At 49.1% G+C, this 16,393-nt stretch overlaps 1 protein-coding gene across 2 annotated transcripts in view; it reads left to right on the top strand.

Annotated features, from left to right (window-relative positions):
- The window catches only part of STRIP2 (striatin interacting protein 2), a 42,780-nt gene that overhangs the window by 1,334 nt on the left and 25,053 nt on the right, over nt 1-16,393 (top strand). For both annotated transcript variants that reach the window (XM_041002373.1, XM_041002374.1), the window contains exons 2-9: nt 6,190-6,259; nt 9,875-9,949; nt 10,855-10,989; nt 12,054-12,174; nt 13,288-13,356; nt 13,554-13,660; nt 14,837-14,964; nt 16,082-16,285. In XM_041002373.1, the coding sequence (XP_040858307.1) occupies nt 6,190-6,259; nt 9,875-9,949; nt 10,855-10,989; nt 12,054-12,174; nt 13,288-13,356; nt 13,554-13,660; nt 14,837-14,964; nt 16,082-16,285 (909 nt within the window). The remainder of the gene's footprint in view (nt 1-6,189; nt 6,260-9,874; nt 9,950-10,854; nt 10,990-12,053; nt 12,175-13,287; nt 13,357-13,553; nt 13,661-14,836; nt 14,965-16,081; nt 16,286-16,393) is intronic.

The following is a 16,393-nucleotide window of genomic DNA, read 5'->3' as shown; positions in this document are numbered from 1 at the left end:
GGAGGGACCCAGCATGATAGCCTAGTGGCAAAAATCCTCATCTTGCAAACACCGGGATCCCATGTGGGCGCCGGTTCATATCCCAGCAGCCCTACTTCCTATCCAGCTCCCTGCTTGTGGCCTGGGAAAGCAGGTGAGGACGGCCCAAAGCCTTGGGCTCCTGCACCCGTGTGGGAGACCCAGAGGAAGCTCCTGGCTCCTGGTTTTGGGTCAGCTCAGCTTCAGCCGTTGCGCTCACTTGGAGAGTGAACCAGTGGATCGTTCTCTGTGTATCCCTCCCTTTATCTGTAAATCCGACTTTGCAATAAAAATAAACAAGTCTTTAAAACAAGAGAAAGAAATGGAGGAGGTGCATGGAGGCCGATAACCGGAGAGGTAACAGCCTTGGGACGCTCTCCCCACGCTGGTCACTGAGGCGACATCAGGTGACGCCCCACATGCCCGACATCTCCCTCGCCCACCTTCCCCTCACCTCCACCTTCCTCACCCTGATCAGTATGTGAGTATGCTGATCAACTATGCAATCCAAGTTAAAAATAAAAAGAAGCTAAAAATAATTTTTAAAAAGAAAAGGAAATGGACAGGGGGGTAAGATTGGCCCCAAGACACTGCCATGCGGAGAACAACTCAGCTATCCCAACTTGCAAGGTCAAGTGCCCAGCGTCTCCCTCACCGCCCAGGATGAATCTGCACTTTTAGGGGGCACCCTGTGCCCCCTTCTCTCGGGGAAGCTTATTCTTGTTCAAACCTGTTCTTTAAGGGAGCTTTGTGCAAGTATGAGTCATTCATTAATTCAGTGATTATTACGATATTTCTGTATGTGTGGGGGGTACTTTTAGGTGCTAAAGATACATCAGTGAGTAAGAAGAGGTCTTTGCCCAAGTGCCGCTAACATTCTAGTAGGGATGAAGAAGCAAATCATATGCAGAGAAATGAAAGAATTCCAACGTGACACGGTCTGTGGGTGAACTGAAACGTGCCCTTCTGAAGTCCAGATAGAAGGCCTGCTCCCCAGCCAGCAAGTCTTGCATCAGGGCAATATTCCCACCGTGCTTCGCTTTTGCCGCTGAGCCGACTGTGCGGAGCTGTGGAGCTGGCCCCTTGCACTGCGGTTCACCTGCCGGTTTCTGCAGCCTTGCTCTTCACGCTTTGGAAGCAAGTAGCTACAGGGATCAGCTCGATCTGGGCTCCCTGCCCGCACCCCCTTCCGCCACAGCGGGAGAGTGGCTGCACCTGTCAGGACAGCCCCTGTCCCCGCGGCAGCCAAGGGCCGCAGCTGCTGGGTTTTTCCTCCCGTTGCTTGCCAGTGCGAGCCAGTCCTTACAGGGCAAGGGTTCCTTTCCTCGCTAGGGTGTGTCCAGAACTGCTGGAAGAGAATTACCATTGGCGTGGGCCAGGGCGGCCTCCTTGTCTTGGGGGGCACTGTTGATCTGCCCTCTTCTAGCTGACTGACCATAGGAATGTACTAGCCGGAAAGAAAAATAGAGAGCAGCTGTTTCCTTACCTAAAGGATTCACCTGGGACTTCTTTAGTGAGATATTCTGGCTTGTTGGCTCTCAAGGTCCTTCCCAGTTCTAACTAGGCTGTGGCAAAACGAGGAAAATGCAAGGCATTGAAGTGAATTTCTAAAATTTAATTCAACATGTTAAGTTTGAAGGCTGGCCCAGTTTAAAAAAATATTTTTCAAACTGCAGGGGGCAACCTGTGAATTAGGATCATCATTTAAAAAATAAATAAATAAATAAAGATTATGAAAAATTATTGGGCCCAGCACAGTAGCCTAGTGGCTGAAGTCCTTGCTTGGCAAGCACCCTGTCCCATATGGGCACTGGTTCTAAATCTGGCAATCCCACTTCCCATCCAGCTCCCTGCTTCTGGCCTGGGAAAGCTGTAGAAGACGACCCAAAGCCTTGGGTCCCTGAACCAGTGTGGGAGACCTGGAAGAGGTTCCTGGATCCTGGCTTTGGATCAGCTCATCTGTGGCCCTTGCGGCCACTTGAGGAGTGAACCAGCAGATGGAAGAGCTTCCTCTCTGTCTCTCCTGTCTGTGAATCTGATTTTCTAATAAAAATAAATAAATCTTCTAAAGCAAAAAGAAAATTGTTAGTGCCTCACATATAATAAGAGTAAATTTGGAGGGGGGAGGCTTTTGTTCTAGTTTGTGAAGAGGGGGATGGGGAACTTTATGATATTTGTTCTTCTAAAACATTTGAAACATGCTTTTTGATAATAGCATTTATCCTGATATTGTGTCCTTCCTGTTTAAGGGATATTAAGTTTAATTTTTCAAAAACTTTTTTTCAAAAAAGGTTTTATAAGCCCCTATTTAGCAAGATAAAACACTAACAACCTTCTGTCACCTCTCACAGCCTTCCATTGTTTTATCATTAGTTTTTGTAATGTGAAACACTGGAAATCTTGCTTTGGGAGAATTTTTATCATATGCACAGAGAGCCACAAAAATATTCATACAATTTGATGCATTAATTCCCTTTATAAAAATCTATTCTTAGAAAAGAGACTCAATATAGAAAAAAGTGCAGGTATATTATGGCATTTATACATGTAATAAAGAACAATTGAAAATACCTTCAGTGTCCCAGCACAGAGACCTGGACAGATAAGCCAGCTAACAATCCATACATGTATACAGTCACTTCAAATGGTAATGATGATCATATAAAGAGTATGCCTTTATAAGTAACCATCCACATTGTGCCCTAAGTGCCCTGGTGCCAACCGCCTTTCTTGTATTAATTCATTTAGTTCTTATAATGACCCAATTAAGTAGCTCCTATTCTTATCTTACTGATGAGAAAACTGAACATATTTCCAACAGTCCTCGGATACTAAGTAAGGGTAGCCATTAGCTACCCAAGTTTGGCACAGAAAAGTTAAGCTTTCATTCTCAGCAGGCTGCCATGTATGAGATGCCAGCCACAGGCGGGCACCACAGATAAGGCACGCTGCTACTAGCCAACTACAAATGTAGGATTAGCCTGAGTAGAATTTACTCAGGTTTGATAATTCTCTGAAAAGACCACAGACGTCAGGAATGTGTGTGCTTGTGACTGGAACTGCATTATAAAGAAGGGCTCAGAAACAGCCCGTGGGGACTGGTACATAGAATAAAGTTTGAGGCTGAGGTGGTTGTGCACCTCTGTGCCGCCTGGGGCATCACCCCGCTGGCACCTCTGTCTGTTCATCAGTCCAACAGCTGCCCACGCCTTATGGTCAATGGTTTGAGCTTTCATTGCCTAGCTATGTTGAAAGCATTGGCCACGTGGCTAAACTCAAATCTCTAGTCCTCTTTCTCTGCCTGTCGTGGAGATTCTGAACACTCTCAAAGCAGGCACCTCATCTGACCTGAGCGACTCCTCCCTAGAAACTATCCAAGGGCCCAAAATGAGTCACCTTATTTGCGTAAGTGCTGATATGGGCGACAGGGGCTCGTTATAAATAGCAGGCACTCCTGTCATTCAGGAATTTCTAAGGGTTTTAGGAGCTTCTTGCCAGTAACTAGAGGGCAGTGACTACATATATTTCTTTTTTTGTTTGTTTTTTAGTAGTGTGTGGTTTTCTGTTTTGTTTCACTTTAAGAGGCAGAGCGACAGCCCAGTTAGAGACAGCTCCCAACATTTAATTCACTCCCTAAACGCCTACCCCACCTTGCTGCTCAGACCAAAGGCAAGCTGGGGAACTTGGTCCAGATCTGTGTGGGTGAGAGGAACAGCTTACACCATCACCTGCTGCCTGCCCGGGAGGTTATCACCAAGTGTAAGACGGGTGAAGCCAGGTGTGAACTCAGAAACTCCAGCTATGGGTTGCAGATGTCTTAACATCTCACCTGCCCCTAAATTGGTTTCTTTTTTCAAAAGATCTATTATTTGCCTACTTGAAAGGATGGTAGGGGTGGGAGGAGTAACAGGATGGTAGGAAACGGCGAGATCTTCTGCCCCTTTATTTAGTCCCCACGTGGCCATGACAGCCAGAATAGGCAAGGCCAAAGCAAGGAGCCTGGAACTGCGTTTCAAAGTGGAATTCCCACGCGGGTAGCAGAGGCCCAAGTAGTTGGGTCATCTTGTGCTGCCCTCCCTGGCTCTTCAGCAGGGAGCTGAACCAGAAGCAGAGCAAACAGGACTAGAACCAGCATTCCTACATGGAATGCCAGTGTCACAAGTAGCAGCTTAATGTGCTGTTCCACAATTAGCTCCTCAGATATGTTTCTTATTTATCGTATGGAGGCACAGAAAGGTTAACTTGCCTATGATCATGATTACACGTTAGGGCTGAAGTTCAGGATTTTAAGATTTAAATTTATTAAAATGTACTGGAGGAGTTATTCCAAAGTGCTTAAAAAGGTTTAATGTTGGGCCCGGCGGCGTGGTCTAGTGGCTAAAGTCCTCACCTTGAACGCGCCAGGATCCCATATTGGCGCCAGTTCTAATCCCAGCAGCTCCACTTCTCATCCAGCTCCCTGCCTGTGGTCTGGGAAAGCAGTCGAGGACGGCCCAAGGCTTTGGGAAGCTGCACCCGTGTGGGAGACCTGGAAGAGGTTCCTGGTACCCGGCTTCTGATCGGCGCAGCACCGGCCGTTGCGGTCACTTGGGGAGAGAATCATCAGGTGGAAGATCTTCCTCTCTGTCTCTCCTCCTCTCTGTATATCTGACTTTATAATAAAAATAAATAAATCTTTAAAAAAAAAAGTTTAATGTGCTGTGGCTGGCACTGTAGCATAGCATGTTAAGTTGCCCCCTACTGCCAGCATCCCTTTTGGGTGCTGGTTTGAGCCCTGACTGTTCCCCTTCCTATCTAACTCCCTGCTAACGCACCTAGGAAAGCAGCAGAATCTTGCTCAAGTGCTTCAGCTGCACTCAGATGGGAGACAAGAAACTCCTGGCTCCGACTTCAGCCAGAGCTGCTGCTTGGGGAGTGAAGCAGATTGAAGCTCTCTGTCCATCTCCCCTTCTCTCTGTGACTCTGCCTTTCAAGTAAATGAATCTTAAAAAAAAAAAAATATGTGATATTAAGTTTAAAATATTTGTTTAAAGATTTTTTTTTTATTGGAAATGGAGATTTACAGAAAGAAAAGACAGGGAAAGATCTTCAGTCTACTGCTTCGCTCTCTAAATGCCTGCAACAGCCAGTGCTGAATCATCTAGAGCCAGAAGCTTCTTTCAGGTCTTCCCTGTGGGTGCAAGGTCCCAAGGCTTTGGGCCATCCTCACTTGCTTTCTCAAGCCATAAGCAGGGAGCTGGATCATAAGTGGAGCAGCTGGGGCACAAACCAGAGCCCATATAGGATCCTGGTGCTTGGAGGTGGAGGATTAGCCAACTGAGTATTGCACCAGCCCCTATATTTAAAATATTTTTAATATAGCACCTTTGGAAATATAGCCTTTAATACAGATTGGAGTGGAAATGCTGCTAGCTTATTTAACAATCCTAAAATTGTGGGAAAGTAGAGGTGGAGAATCTTTTTTAAAGATTTTATTTATTTGTTTAGTAACCTGAAAGGTAGAGCTATAGAGAGAGAACAAGAGTGAGATCTTCTATCCTTGACTCACTTCCCAAATGGTCACAGGAACCAGGGATGGACACACCAAAGCCAGGCGCCAGGAGCGTCTTCCTGGTCTCCCACATGGAGGCAGCACCCAGGCACTCAGGCCGCCTTCCTCTGGCTTTCCAGCTGCATTAGCAGGGAGCCGAAGCGAAGTAGGACTGCCAGGATGCAAACTGGCGCGCATACGGCATGCCAGTACCACAGGTGGCCGGCTTTACCAGATCGATGGCCTTATTGGTGAAGAGCAATGGTCCACAGCTGGAGACTTGTGTAACACAGGGATTAATGATGCCAAACTCCAACCATTCTTTTTCTTTCTTTCCTTTTGCTATTTCTTGAGTCTGTGTTTATGTAGACTAGATAGGCACAGATGGTAGCTTCCGTACCCATTCACACTTCACACTCCTGCTCTTAACCCAGACTTTCTGGTTCTTTATTGGAACCCCAGCCCTGCTCGTGCTCAGCCTCCGGTTTTGCCTTGGAGGAAGATGTCTCGGGTGAAAGGCCCACGTGGAAATTTCCAGCCTGTCTCCAGGATCTAGGTCTCCAAGAGAGGAAGAAGGTCTCTGCCACAGACATCCACTTACCAAACTTAGCTCAAGTTACCAGAGCATCTCTCCGTTCCAGGGCTCTGTGGACTGCCCCACCCTGGAGTTTGAATATGCTGACGCAGATGGGCACGCAGCGGAACTGTCAGGTATGAAGGCAATGGGTTGATGGGTTGGTAGTCCAGGGGTGGGTGTGGGGGCAATGGACAACGACCAGGAGGAATTGGAGGGGCCTGTGGTCTCTGGCAATTTCTATTCCCACCAGCGTGGCTACTGAACAAAGGTTGTTTTCACATTTACTTTTACTGTCTAACTTCCAGCAGTAAATATCTGCTTGTGTTCTTATTTTCTGTGAATTCTCCTTGCTACGGTAGTCTTCTTTTAAAAGGAAATTATTCATTCATTTCCTTGGGAGGAAGACTTGCATAGCGAGCGGCAGGGACAGAGATTTTCTGTCTGCTGGTTTTCTCTCTAGAGGCTCACAAAGGTTATGGGTTGGCCAAGTTAAGGCCAGAAGCTTCTTTTGGGTCTCCCACATGAATGTCAGCAACTCAAACCCTTGGGTAGTCTTCCACTGCTTCTTTCTCCAGGCTATTGGCAGGGAGCTGGGTTGGAAGAGAGCAGCTAGGACATGAACTGCTGCCCAGTAGGGATGCCTGCACTGCTGTAACGCTAGCTTCTGTGGTATTCTTTCATTCACTCTTTTTTTTTTTTTTAAGATTTATTTCATTTTTATTAGAAAGGCAGATTTACAGAGAGAAGGAAAGACAGAGAGAAAGATCTTCTATCCACAGCAATGGCTGGAGCTGAACCAGTCCGAAGCCAGGATCCAGGAACCTCCTCTGAGTCTCCTTCATGGGTGCAGGGTCCCAAGGCTTTGGGCCGTCCTCGACTGCTTTCCCAGGCCACAGAAGGGAGCTGGATGGGAAGTGGGGCAGCCGGATTTAGAATCAGTGCCCATATGGGATCCTGGCGCATGCAAGGCAAGGATTTAGCCACTAGGCTATTGTTCTGGGTCTCACAATATATTTACATGCTGTCTTCTTTCTGTCATCTGCTTCATTATCTCATTCCATTTCTCTTTTGATTCCTCTACCTGTTTTCCACCTTCCTTGATACCTGTCCCTTATTAAAATATCAAGTGTCTGAGGGGCAAGCCTGTAGACAGTTGGCCAGCTGAACAAAGCTGGACTTGCCACCCACATCCATCCCAGTGGTGAGCTGCTTGGCTGGGTCTGAGCTGGGGCTGAATGGGCCCTTGGTGGGCCTCAGTTGGGCTGAGTGGACCCATTCTCCTTTCCATGCTGGGCTGCTCGCTGGGTGGGTTTTTAGTCAGGGTAAACGTGATCCGCTCACATTGAGGACCTACATGTTACACGTGCTGTGATCCCAGTTATTAATAAGTAAGTTTTGCGTGGAGATGGTATGAAAGTTAAATATTCTGTCACATGGAAGTGACACTTTTAAGGCATGCCTTTTCAGAGAAAAGAAGAACATTTTTTAAAAGTTCTCGTGAATAAGCACAGAGCATTCATTTTGTGATGACTGACAGAGATGGAGTTAAGTCTAATAGCCAACAAAGGATTAGAATTTAGAATATGAATATATGGGTGTATTTTTAGAAGAGAGATGAATAACCCCTTAGAAAAGTGGATAAAATCCCTCAATTTATGAGCGAGGAAACCAAATGGTCAATAAACGCATGAAATACATTCAGTTTTCATTTGCAAATGGAGAAAGTCAAGTTAAAATAATGGGATATTATCTCACAATCCTCAGATTGTAAGAATGTAAAGCCTGAGGTGGGTGAAAGCACAGGGATGAGCGCTTTATCTGCCCTGGGAATGGGTAAGCAATCCGGTCATATCTAATGACTGAAGATTGCATATTTTCTAGTAGTTCCACTTGCAGATGTACACTGTAAAGAAGCTTCTAATTGGGAACAAGAAAATCTATGAAGATGCTTGTTGAGGCCTTGTTTCTAATTAGGAAAATTGGAAACAACCTAAAATACCCCTCAGTAGGGAAATGCAAAAACTGGGTTACTGTATAGCCATTCAAATACCTGATCTGTACCAACATGCTTCAATATCAAAAAATGATAATAACAGAATTGCAGAAAGAGGCAGTAATGAAAGAATTTACACAATTTGATACTGCTTGGATAACAGGGTTTTTTTCTTTTTAAAGATTTATTTATTTTTATTAGAAAGGCAGATATATAGAGAGGAGAAACAGAGAGAAAGATCTTGCATCCACTGGTTCCCTTCCCAAGTGGTCACAACATCCAGAGCTGAGCCATCTGAAGCCAGGAGCCAGGAGCTTCTTCTGGGTCTCCCACGCAGGTGCAGGGTCCCAAGGCTTTTGACCATTCTGTTGCTCTCCCAGGCCACAGGCTGGGAAGGGAAGTGGAACAGTCAGGCTACAAGCTGGTGCCCATATGGGATCCCAGTGCATGCAAGGCGAAGATTTTAGCCACTAGGCTACTGTGCCAGGCCCAGATAACAGTTTTTAAAACTGAATAGTACCATGTGTTATTCACACATGTAGTAAAAATATAAAACTAGGCATTGAAAGATATCCACCAATCTCATGAAAATTATTACCTCTGGAGAAGGGAAGATTACAGGCCAGCAAGCAGGCTGAAGCCAATGTGACAAAAGCATGTTGTGTTCAACCCGAGTAGAAGGGACACCGTTTTCTTAAATAAATTATTACTTACCTATCAAAATGTAAGACAAAGGTTCAGTGTCCAAGGCCGCTGCCTTCCCTTCTGACTGGCCTTGTCTTCTACTCTTTAAAAATATACATTCAGTCTCCTGTCATGACTGAAGTAGTTAAGATGCAGAGAAATGGTTTAGACACTTAGAAGGCACAGCCCCAACTCCCAGAAGAGTGGGAGGGTCTCCATCGTTAGACGGCTGGCCAGACACAAGTGAATTTCTCTTGTTTTGGGAATCGTCTGTGACCTAGTTACATTCCAGGAAAGGGGTTAGAGTGGAGGGAGCAGGAATCAAGAGGAAATGTGTTACCCCTGACTCCTTGTTTTCAACAATTCTGCAAAATGAGGATATAATGCTATAGAACACGTGTGTGTGTGTGTGTGTGTGTGTGTGTGTGTGTGTGTGTGTGTGTAAAGGTATTTTTGTTTGTTTCTTATCAGCTTTCTACATTTTGTGTTAAGTGGATGCTATCAGCCAAGTTGGGTTCTGCTGTGCCCAGCAACCATGTGGCAACAACAGCTGCTCTCTGAGTGCGTAGCCGTTGACATAAGCTGCAGCTTGTATGCCCTTTGAGGAAATTCAGCAGGGACAAAATAAGCTGACCTCAGGCCTTAAGAGTAGCTAGCGTGCATTTCTCAGCCCTTACCCTGGTTTCCCAAGTAGCACAGAATCTTGCCTTTACCATTTCAGAAGTTGTGTCGCATTCCTGGTTCCCTGGAGATAGGATAATCCCAACTGATTCAACAAAGCAGGAGTTGCAGCCCTGCAAACCGTTCAGGCTCTGAGCCCCAGCTCTGCCTGCCCTTGCCACACGTCAAAGGCGGCCTTCCCCGCCGCAGCCGGCAGCAGGACAGGTCTGACGGTTTAATCACCCAGGGACACGAGTGGCTATTTTTAACTGTTCTAAAAGGGAGGACGCTGGCTGGGTTGGACACAGGAATGTGTTAGCAGCTCTAGCTCTTTCATGCCTCCCTTCTCCCCCCAGGCCCTTCCTTTTGGGGTCTCCTGAATGTGACCCTGTTCTTATCTTTCCTGTCACAGAATTGTATAGCTACACCGAGAACCTGGAGTTTACCACTAACAGGAGGTGCTTTGAAGAGGATTTCAAGACCCAAGGTGATCTCAACCCCTTACTGATGGAGACTTGCTTTTTCCTTTCAGAGGATCCTGGTGGGATCTAGTAAAATGCTGAAATGACCCTTTGTCCGCTCCAGAGCGAACACCCTGCCCTTCTCGCATCCCGGGGTTAGAGGATAGCACTGCATCACAGGTGTTGAAACAGGGCGGAAGCCAGGGAAGCCTGGCCCGGCCCCATCCCCAGTATAAGGGCTCAGTATTGAGGCAGGGCTGGGCTGCTGCCCTGCTCTCTGACAGAACGTGGTGTCCAGCTCCTGCCTCCGAGCTCTGCCCCACACTCTGCAGCAATTCCACATGCCCATGCTGGGATGCCCTTAGGCCTCCATGGCCTTCCGCACTTAGTGACAATCCAGTTTTCACAATTCCACAAGCCTGTGTTTAGTACTGGCTCTGTGTAAGACAGGCAAGGTACAGCTTCTGCAAAGAGTTCGTAGTTTGATTGCAGAACAGAAATGTGCTCATCACAAAACTGTTCGAGGTCGGGGACAAAGTGGAAGTGTCACAGAAAAGTGGGAGATGTGTCTTAGGAGCAGGGATTTTTGCCAAGAGCATTTGAGGCGACTTTGCATTAGGCCCGTGTGAAGGAGGAGGTGCTTTTGTTGGGCTCTCAAGGACGCCTGGGAATTGGGGAAATGCAGACACAGGCTAGTATGTGTTCTGTGCGGCGTGCAGAGAGCGGATGCTGAACATGAAGCTGCAGAATGGATTCAGGCCAAAATGTTTTGGATCCTGTTCGCATTCCTATTCTCTCTCGACTGAATAAGAACATATCTTAGAAGCATTTGTTGGGGCCTAAGATGAGAGATGGGTGTGCTTCCTGGAAAGCAGTCTTTCCAGCAAGAGCTGGAGCTGACACAGGATGTGTGTGTGTCTGACATACCCAGTGCAAAACAAAGAATGGCTGGAGTTGGAAGAAGATGCCCAAAAGGCCTATGTGATGGGGCTCCTGGACCGGCTGGAGGTGGTTAGCAGAGAGCGGCGACTGAAGGTGGCCCGGGCTGTTCTCTACCTGGCCCAAGGTGAGTAAACCGCTTGCTGGCTCCAGAGGGAAGGGATGTTATCAGGACTGCGATGAGGAAGCAGGATCCCCTGTATGGAGGCTCGCTCTTGTCACCTGTGCTTGTCAGGAGACAGTATTGGCGCCGTGGTGGATCCCTTGGGATCTGCCTTTGTCTTTCCAAGCAGGACAGGATTTCTTCCGGGGCCGTCATTCCTGTGTGAGGACCAGGCACAGGGTCCCTGTGGCTGCGCTGAGGATGTGTGATTAGCTGGTGTGGAGGTTTCTCTTGGCCTCCATACTGCATCCCACGGGCCCCTGTGAAGGGCCACATGGCAGCAGGCGGGGCTGTTGTGAGTAGCGTGAAGACAATCCGAACTAGATGAAACTGAGGGAAGCTTCCAGTGGAGAGCCATAGCTGGAAGAGGGGAAGTAAGTCCTGAAGTCATAAATGTGAGGGTTACTGGCAGAAGCAACTAGCTGGGAGCTTTAAAAAATGGGGAAATTGTGAAGGAAAAAAAAATGATGGGGGGAGAGGAGGCAGACATTGGGTAAAGGAAGCTCGGGGCAAGCAAGACATTACTCACCCAGATCTCTCCCATCTGGGGCTCTGACCGACCTCCACCTGCCAATGCTTGCGTCTTCCCACCGAGGGCTTTCTTCCAGCTCTGCAGAGCAAGCAGGAAGCTGAGGGAATTAGTCGGCAGCCCTCAGCTGTGACTGACAGGTGTGACTGGATGAATAGCCCGACTAACCCAACCCTCATGGAGGACCGGACTCTTGAGTTGGGTGTTTCATACAATTTCCAGAGTGTTCCCTAGGATGAACTCTTGACTGCCCTCTTTCCCCAGCCTCACTTCCCTACTTTGTTATTCCTGGGATCGATTCCCAAAACAACTACTTGTACTTGCATCTTGATCCCAGGATTTGATTCTCTTGATGAGACCTAACCCTGGAGATTGCCTCTCTTCTCCCGCACTGATTCTAGGAGGTTCTCGGGGGTCCTGCCCCTCTTCGTCAGGCCATGGGGAGAAGGAACGGGGTTACCTCATCTCCCCCATACTGTGGCACTGTCTGCTCCTTCAGGGACTTTTGGGGAATGTGACTCAGAGGTGGATGTGCTGCACTGGTCCAGGTACAACTGCTTCCTGCTGTATCAGATGGGGACCTTCTCAGCCTTCCTGGAGCTGCTCCACGTGGAAATCGAGTGAGAAGCCCGGGGTTGGGGAGGGGCTGGCCTACCCCTCCTTGCAGAGGCCTCATGCTGACACGAATTCCCTCACTAAAGAGCCTAAAGAACACTGTGCAGAGCTGGACCCGCTCCTGTCTGGGCCACCCCAGAGCTCGCCGACAGACCCCCTGCGGCCCCCTTGTTCCCTGTTGCCATTCTGTCCCATCCTGGCTTCTGCTGTACTTAAAGCTTTAGTGCTGGGTTCCAAGGGCCTGGCCGGCGTGGTTTCCTTTTTGTTTGTTTGTTTGGTTTTAATCCTAGCCCCTTCTCAGCTCAGCCTCTCTGCAATCGTGACGGACACTCTTCTGCCCAGGAGCATGACCCAAAAAAGACAGAACCTTTTTTTTTTTTTTTAAGATTTATTCATTTTTATTGGAAAGGCAGATTTACAGAGAAAAAGTGAGGCCAAGATCTTCCATCCACTGGTTCACTCCCCAACTGGCCTCAACAGCCAGAGCTGAGCCAGCCCAGAGCCAGGAGCTTCTTCTGGGTCTCCCATGTGGATGCAGGGTCCCAAGGCTTTGGGACATTCTCTACTGCTTTCCCAGGCCACAAGCAAGAGCTGGAAGGGAAGTGGAGTAGTTGAGATACGAACCTGCGACCATATGGGATCCCAGCGCATGCAAGGCGAGGACTTTAGCCACTAGGCTACCGTGCTGGGCCTAGAAAGCATTTCCTTATTGTGCTCAGCACTTTCTTCATTGGCTACAGCTCTGAGTTAGCCTTGTCTGCTGCCCCTGCAGGGTGCCCCACATCACGCCTCATGCTCTTGTCCAGGAGCTTTGGATATGATAAAGTCTCCCTTTTTTAGATCATTATTTTCATTTGTGATGATTTTGACGTAGTTGATTAGCGGGATAAAGTCAGGTGTTACTTAGCCTTTGGGCTGTGGTAGGACTCGCAGGAGCAGGGGCCCACAGACCTGTCCGTGCCTGCCTTTCCCCCGGTTGAGTTTGCTGAGATGATAGGGGGACTCTGGGGAGGCCTTCACCTCATGCCAGGCTGCCTAACCAAGAGAATGACAGGTGTGCAACACAACGAAGAAAAGAGGCCTCATGGGCTCCCGTTCTCCCCTCCTCCCCGGGGCAGCCACAGCCAGGCCTGCAGCAGTGCCCTGCGGAAGCCAGCCGTGTCCATCGCTGACAGCACAGAGCTCCGGTGAGTGGGGCCCACGAGCACGGGCTCGCAGTAGGGGCATGATTGGCTCCAAGTTGCCCTGTCCCTAAAGCCCAGCCAAGTCAGTCCACCCCAACAGCCCTGTAGCTAATCTCACTGGGCTGTCCCCCCCCCCCAGCCTGTCCCCGCCACTTCGGATGGAGCCTTGGGAAACGCTGGTCATCTTCCTCTAATCCCAGGGTGCTGCTGAGTGTCATGTACCTGATGGTGGAAAACATCCGCCTGGAGCGAGAGACCGACTCCTACAGCTGGAAGACAGCACGGGAGACCTTCCGCAGCGAGCTGAGTAAGAAGGCATGCCGATGGCCGAGAGAAGGCTGAGTCTATCTGGAAGAGATTGACGGCTCCCCGCCTCCCATTTCTTTTCAGTCTTTTTTCTTTTAGAACAGAAATACTGTGTGTCGGGCAAGGAGGGTGGGGCTTGGGGACATCCCTGAGTCTGTGAGCCAGCCCGTCATACGTTCTATGATTGGGCTGTCCATCTGCCTCATTCCATCACAGAATCACCTTGAACATTGACCTCTGTTCAAATGCAAGTTGGTATGCTCATCAGACAGGAATAGAACAATGAAGACCTGTGGGAACTTTAAAATAATTTGAAGTGAGGTATTCTGCACAAAATTCACCAAATGCTTCAGCCAGAAAGCAGCGTCTTCAATACTCTTACTTCTTTTTGGAGTCTCCCGCAAAGCATCACCTTAAGTTCTGGGGTGAAAGCATTTTGCCTTTGTGGCTTCCCTTCCTGTTCTCTGAGCAACTTCTGTTGGTGGGAGGGAGGGGTTCGTGGAATCTTATCCTTAGGACCTAAGCTAGAATTCCACAGGGGAGTGGGCGCTCTCAGAGGCGTGGGTGCTCAGGGGAGTGGGCATACTTGGGGAGTGGGTACTCAGAGGAGTGGGCACTCTCAGGGGAATCAGTGCTCAAGAAGTGAGAGCCTTCAGGGGACTGGGCGCTCTTATTGGAGTGGGTGCTCAGGAGTGTGGGCATACAGTGTTTGTGCACTCAGGGGAGTAAGCAATCAGTTGTGGGTGCTCTCCGGGAGTGGGCGCTCAGGGGCATGGGTGCTGAGGGGAGTGTGCACTCTCAGGGGAATGGACTCTCTCAGAAGAGTGGGTGATAATGGGGAGTGGGCACTCTCAGTGGAGTGGTCACTCCGCAGAGAGGGCACTCTTGGGGAATGGGCACTCAGAGGAGTGGCTGCTCAGGAGTGTGGGCACGCAGGTTTTGTGCACTCAGGGGAGTGGGTGCTCTCAGAGTACTGGGCTCTCTCGGGATGTGGGTGCTAAGGGGAGTGGTACTCTCAGGGGAGTGGGGGCTCTCAGGGAGTGGGTGCTTATGGTAATTGGCACTCAGGAGAGTGGATGCTCAGTGGCTTTAGTGGGCACTCAGGGGAGTGGGTGCCCTCTCAGTGTGTCATGGGGTCCTCACATGTGCTCTCTGAATGCCTCTTCTCACGCCCCAGGCTACTCTGTGCATAATGAGGAACCCTTTGCCCTTCTGCTCTTCTCCATGGTCACCAAGTTCTGCAGTGGCTTGGCCCCCCACTTCCCCATCAAGAAGGTCCTGCTTCTGCTTTGGAAGGTGGTCATGGTGAGTGGCCGGTCCTCGCCTTGCCCATCTCAGCAGAACATCCACGCCCTGGCTGCCTCCCTTCCTTCTGGTCTGATTTAGGAGGCTAGCGCTAGGCAGCAGCACAGCTGTGGGCCAGCAGGCGGTGCGGAGCTGTGGCAGGCTGTCAGGTTCATGGATGTTCTGTGGCAAGAGCAGGCGACCCATTTCTGTCGGCAGATGGGAGATGCCGTAAGTAGGGATGTCGACCTCTGATGCAGCTGATGCTTTGTGGGAAGCACACTGGCTGAAAGTCGGCAGATCCAAGTCCTGCTGACGGGGAGGAAACGTGCTTCAGTCTCTCCAGCTGTACAGTGTTGGCATTAGGACCTGCCCTCCATACGGGTAAACAGAGAGTGCAGTTTGTTTTTTAAAATACGTTCATACATATATATATGTATATATAGAGAGAGTATATACTATATAGACTATATATATTGGTTTTTAAAATTTTGTATGATACAGTTCCACAGGCTGAGGGATTTCCCCTCCGCTGCCTCCCTCTGTTTCCCCTATATTATTACCACAGTGTAGTACTTCAGAAAACAGTTATAAATCCATATCAAGCTGCTATTTAAGTGTATCCTGATATAGGTATGGACAATGGTAGAAAGTTCAACATCCTGTTGTTAAGATGCATTTCACATTTTCCTTTTGAGGAGAAGGCACTTGTTGAAACATGAGGTCCTCCCAAGTGTATGGCCGCAGCTCTGTTACCATTGTTCAGCCTGCTCCTTTATCTCCAGCTCCCATCCCGCCTGACTTATCAGTATATTCCCCAAAGGAAGGCCTCACAGGGGGAACTTTCTCTTGACTGCAGAGGAAACCGAGTGATTTGGGGGTTTATAGCAGTTGGATGCTCCCCTTAAAAAGTGAGACAGTTTATTTGATGCTGCTGCTGATGGTGATGCTCCCAGGAGTCCCTTTCCTAACTGCTGCAGATGTTTCCGACCCTAGGTCAATAAATCATGCTTTCTCCCGGTGCCTGCGCTCCTTGGACTGCCAGTGGGCACTTTTGCCCTTCTTTAAGGGGCTGGAGGGCTTCTGAGGGGGCTGGAGGGCGTCGCCCTGACTGCTGTCTCCCGTTGTCTGTTCCTAGTTCACCCTCGGTGGATTTGAGCATCTTCAGTCGCTCAAAGTCCGGAAGCGGGCAGAACTGGGCTTGCCTCCGCTGCCTGAGGACAGTATCCAGGTGGTGAAGAGCATGCGCGCTGCCTCCCCGCCCTCTTACACTCTGGACCTGGGGGAGTCTCAGCTGGCGCCGCCCCCCTCCAAGCTGCGGGGACGCCGCGGTTCTCGAAGGGTATGGAATGAAGCAGGCAGCGGGGATGAGACGCTGGCTGGCCCCGGGTGTCCTGAGAAAGGGCAATGAATGACAGTGTCCGTTCTCCAGGCTGGTCCCGTGACAAGC

This window comes from Ochotona curzoniae, unplaced genomic scaffold (assembly GCF_017591425.1).
Source record: "Ochotona curzoniae isolate NIBS_2020 unplaced genomic scaffold, NIBS_Ocur_1.0 scaffold_2476, whole genome shotgun sequence".
Classification (NCBI taxonomy): domain Eukaryota; kingdom Metazoa; phylum Chordata; class Mammalia; order Lagomorpha; family Ochotonidae; genus Ochotona; species Ochotona curzoniae.
The sequence above is the reverse complement of the archived record's forward strand: the minus strand, read 5'-3'. Positions and strand labels throughout refer to the sequence as shown.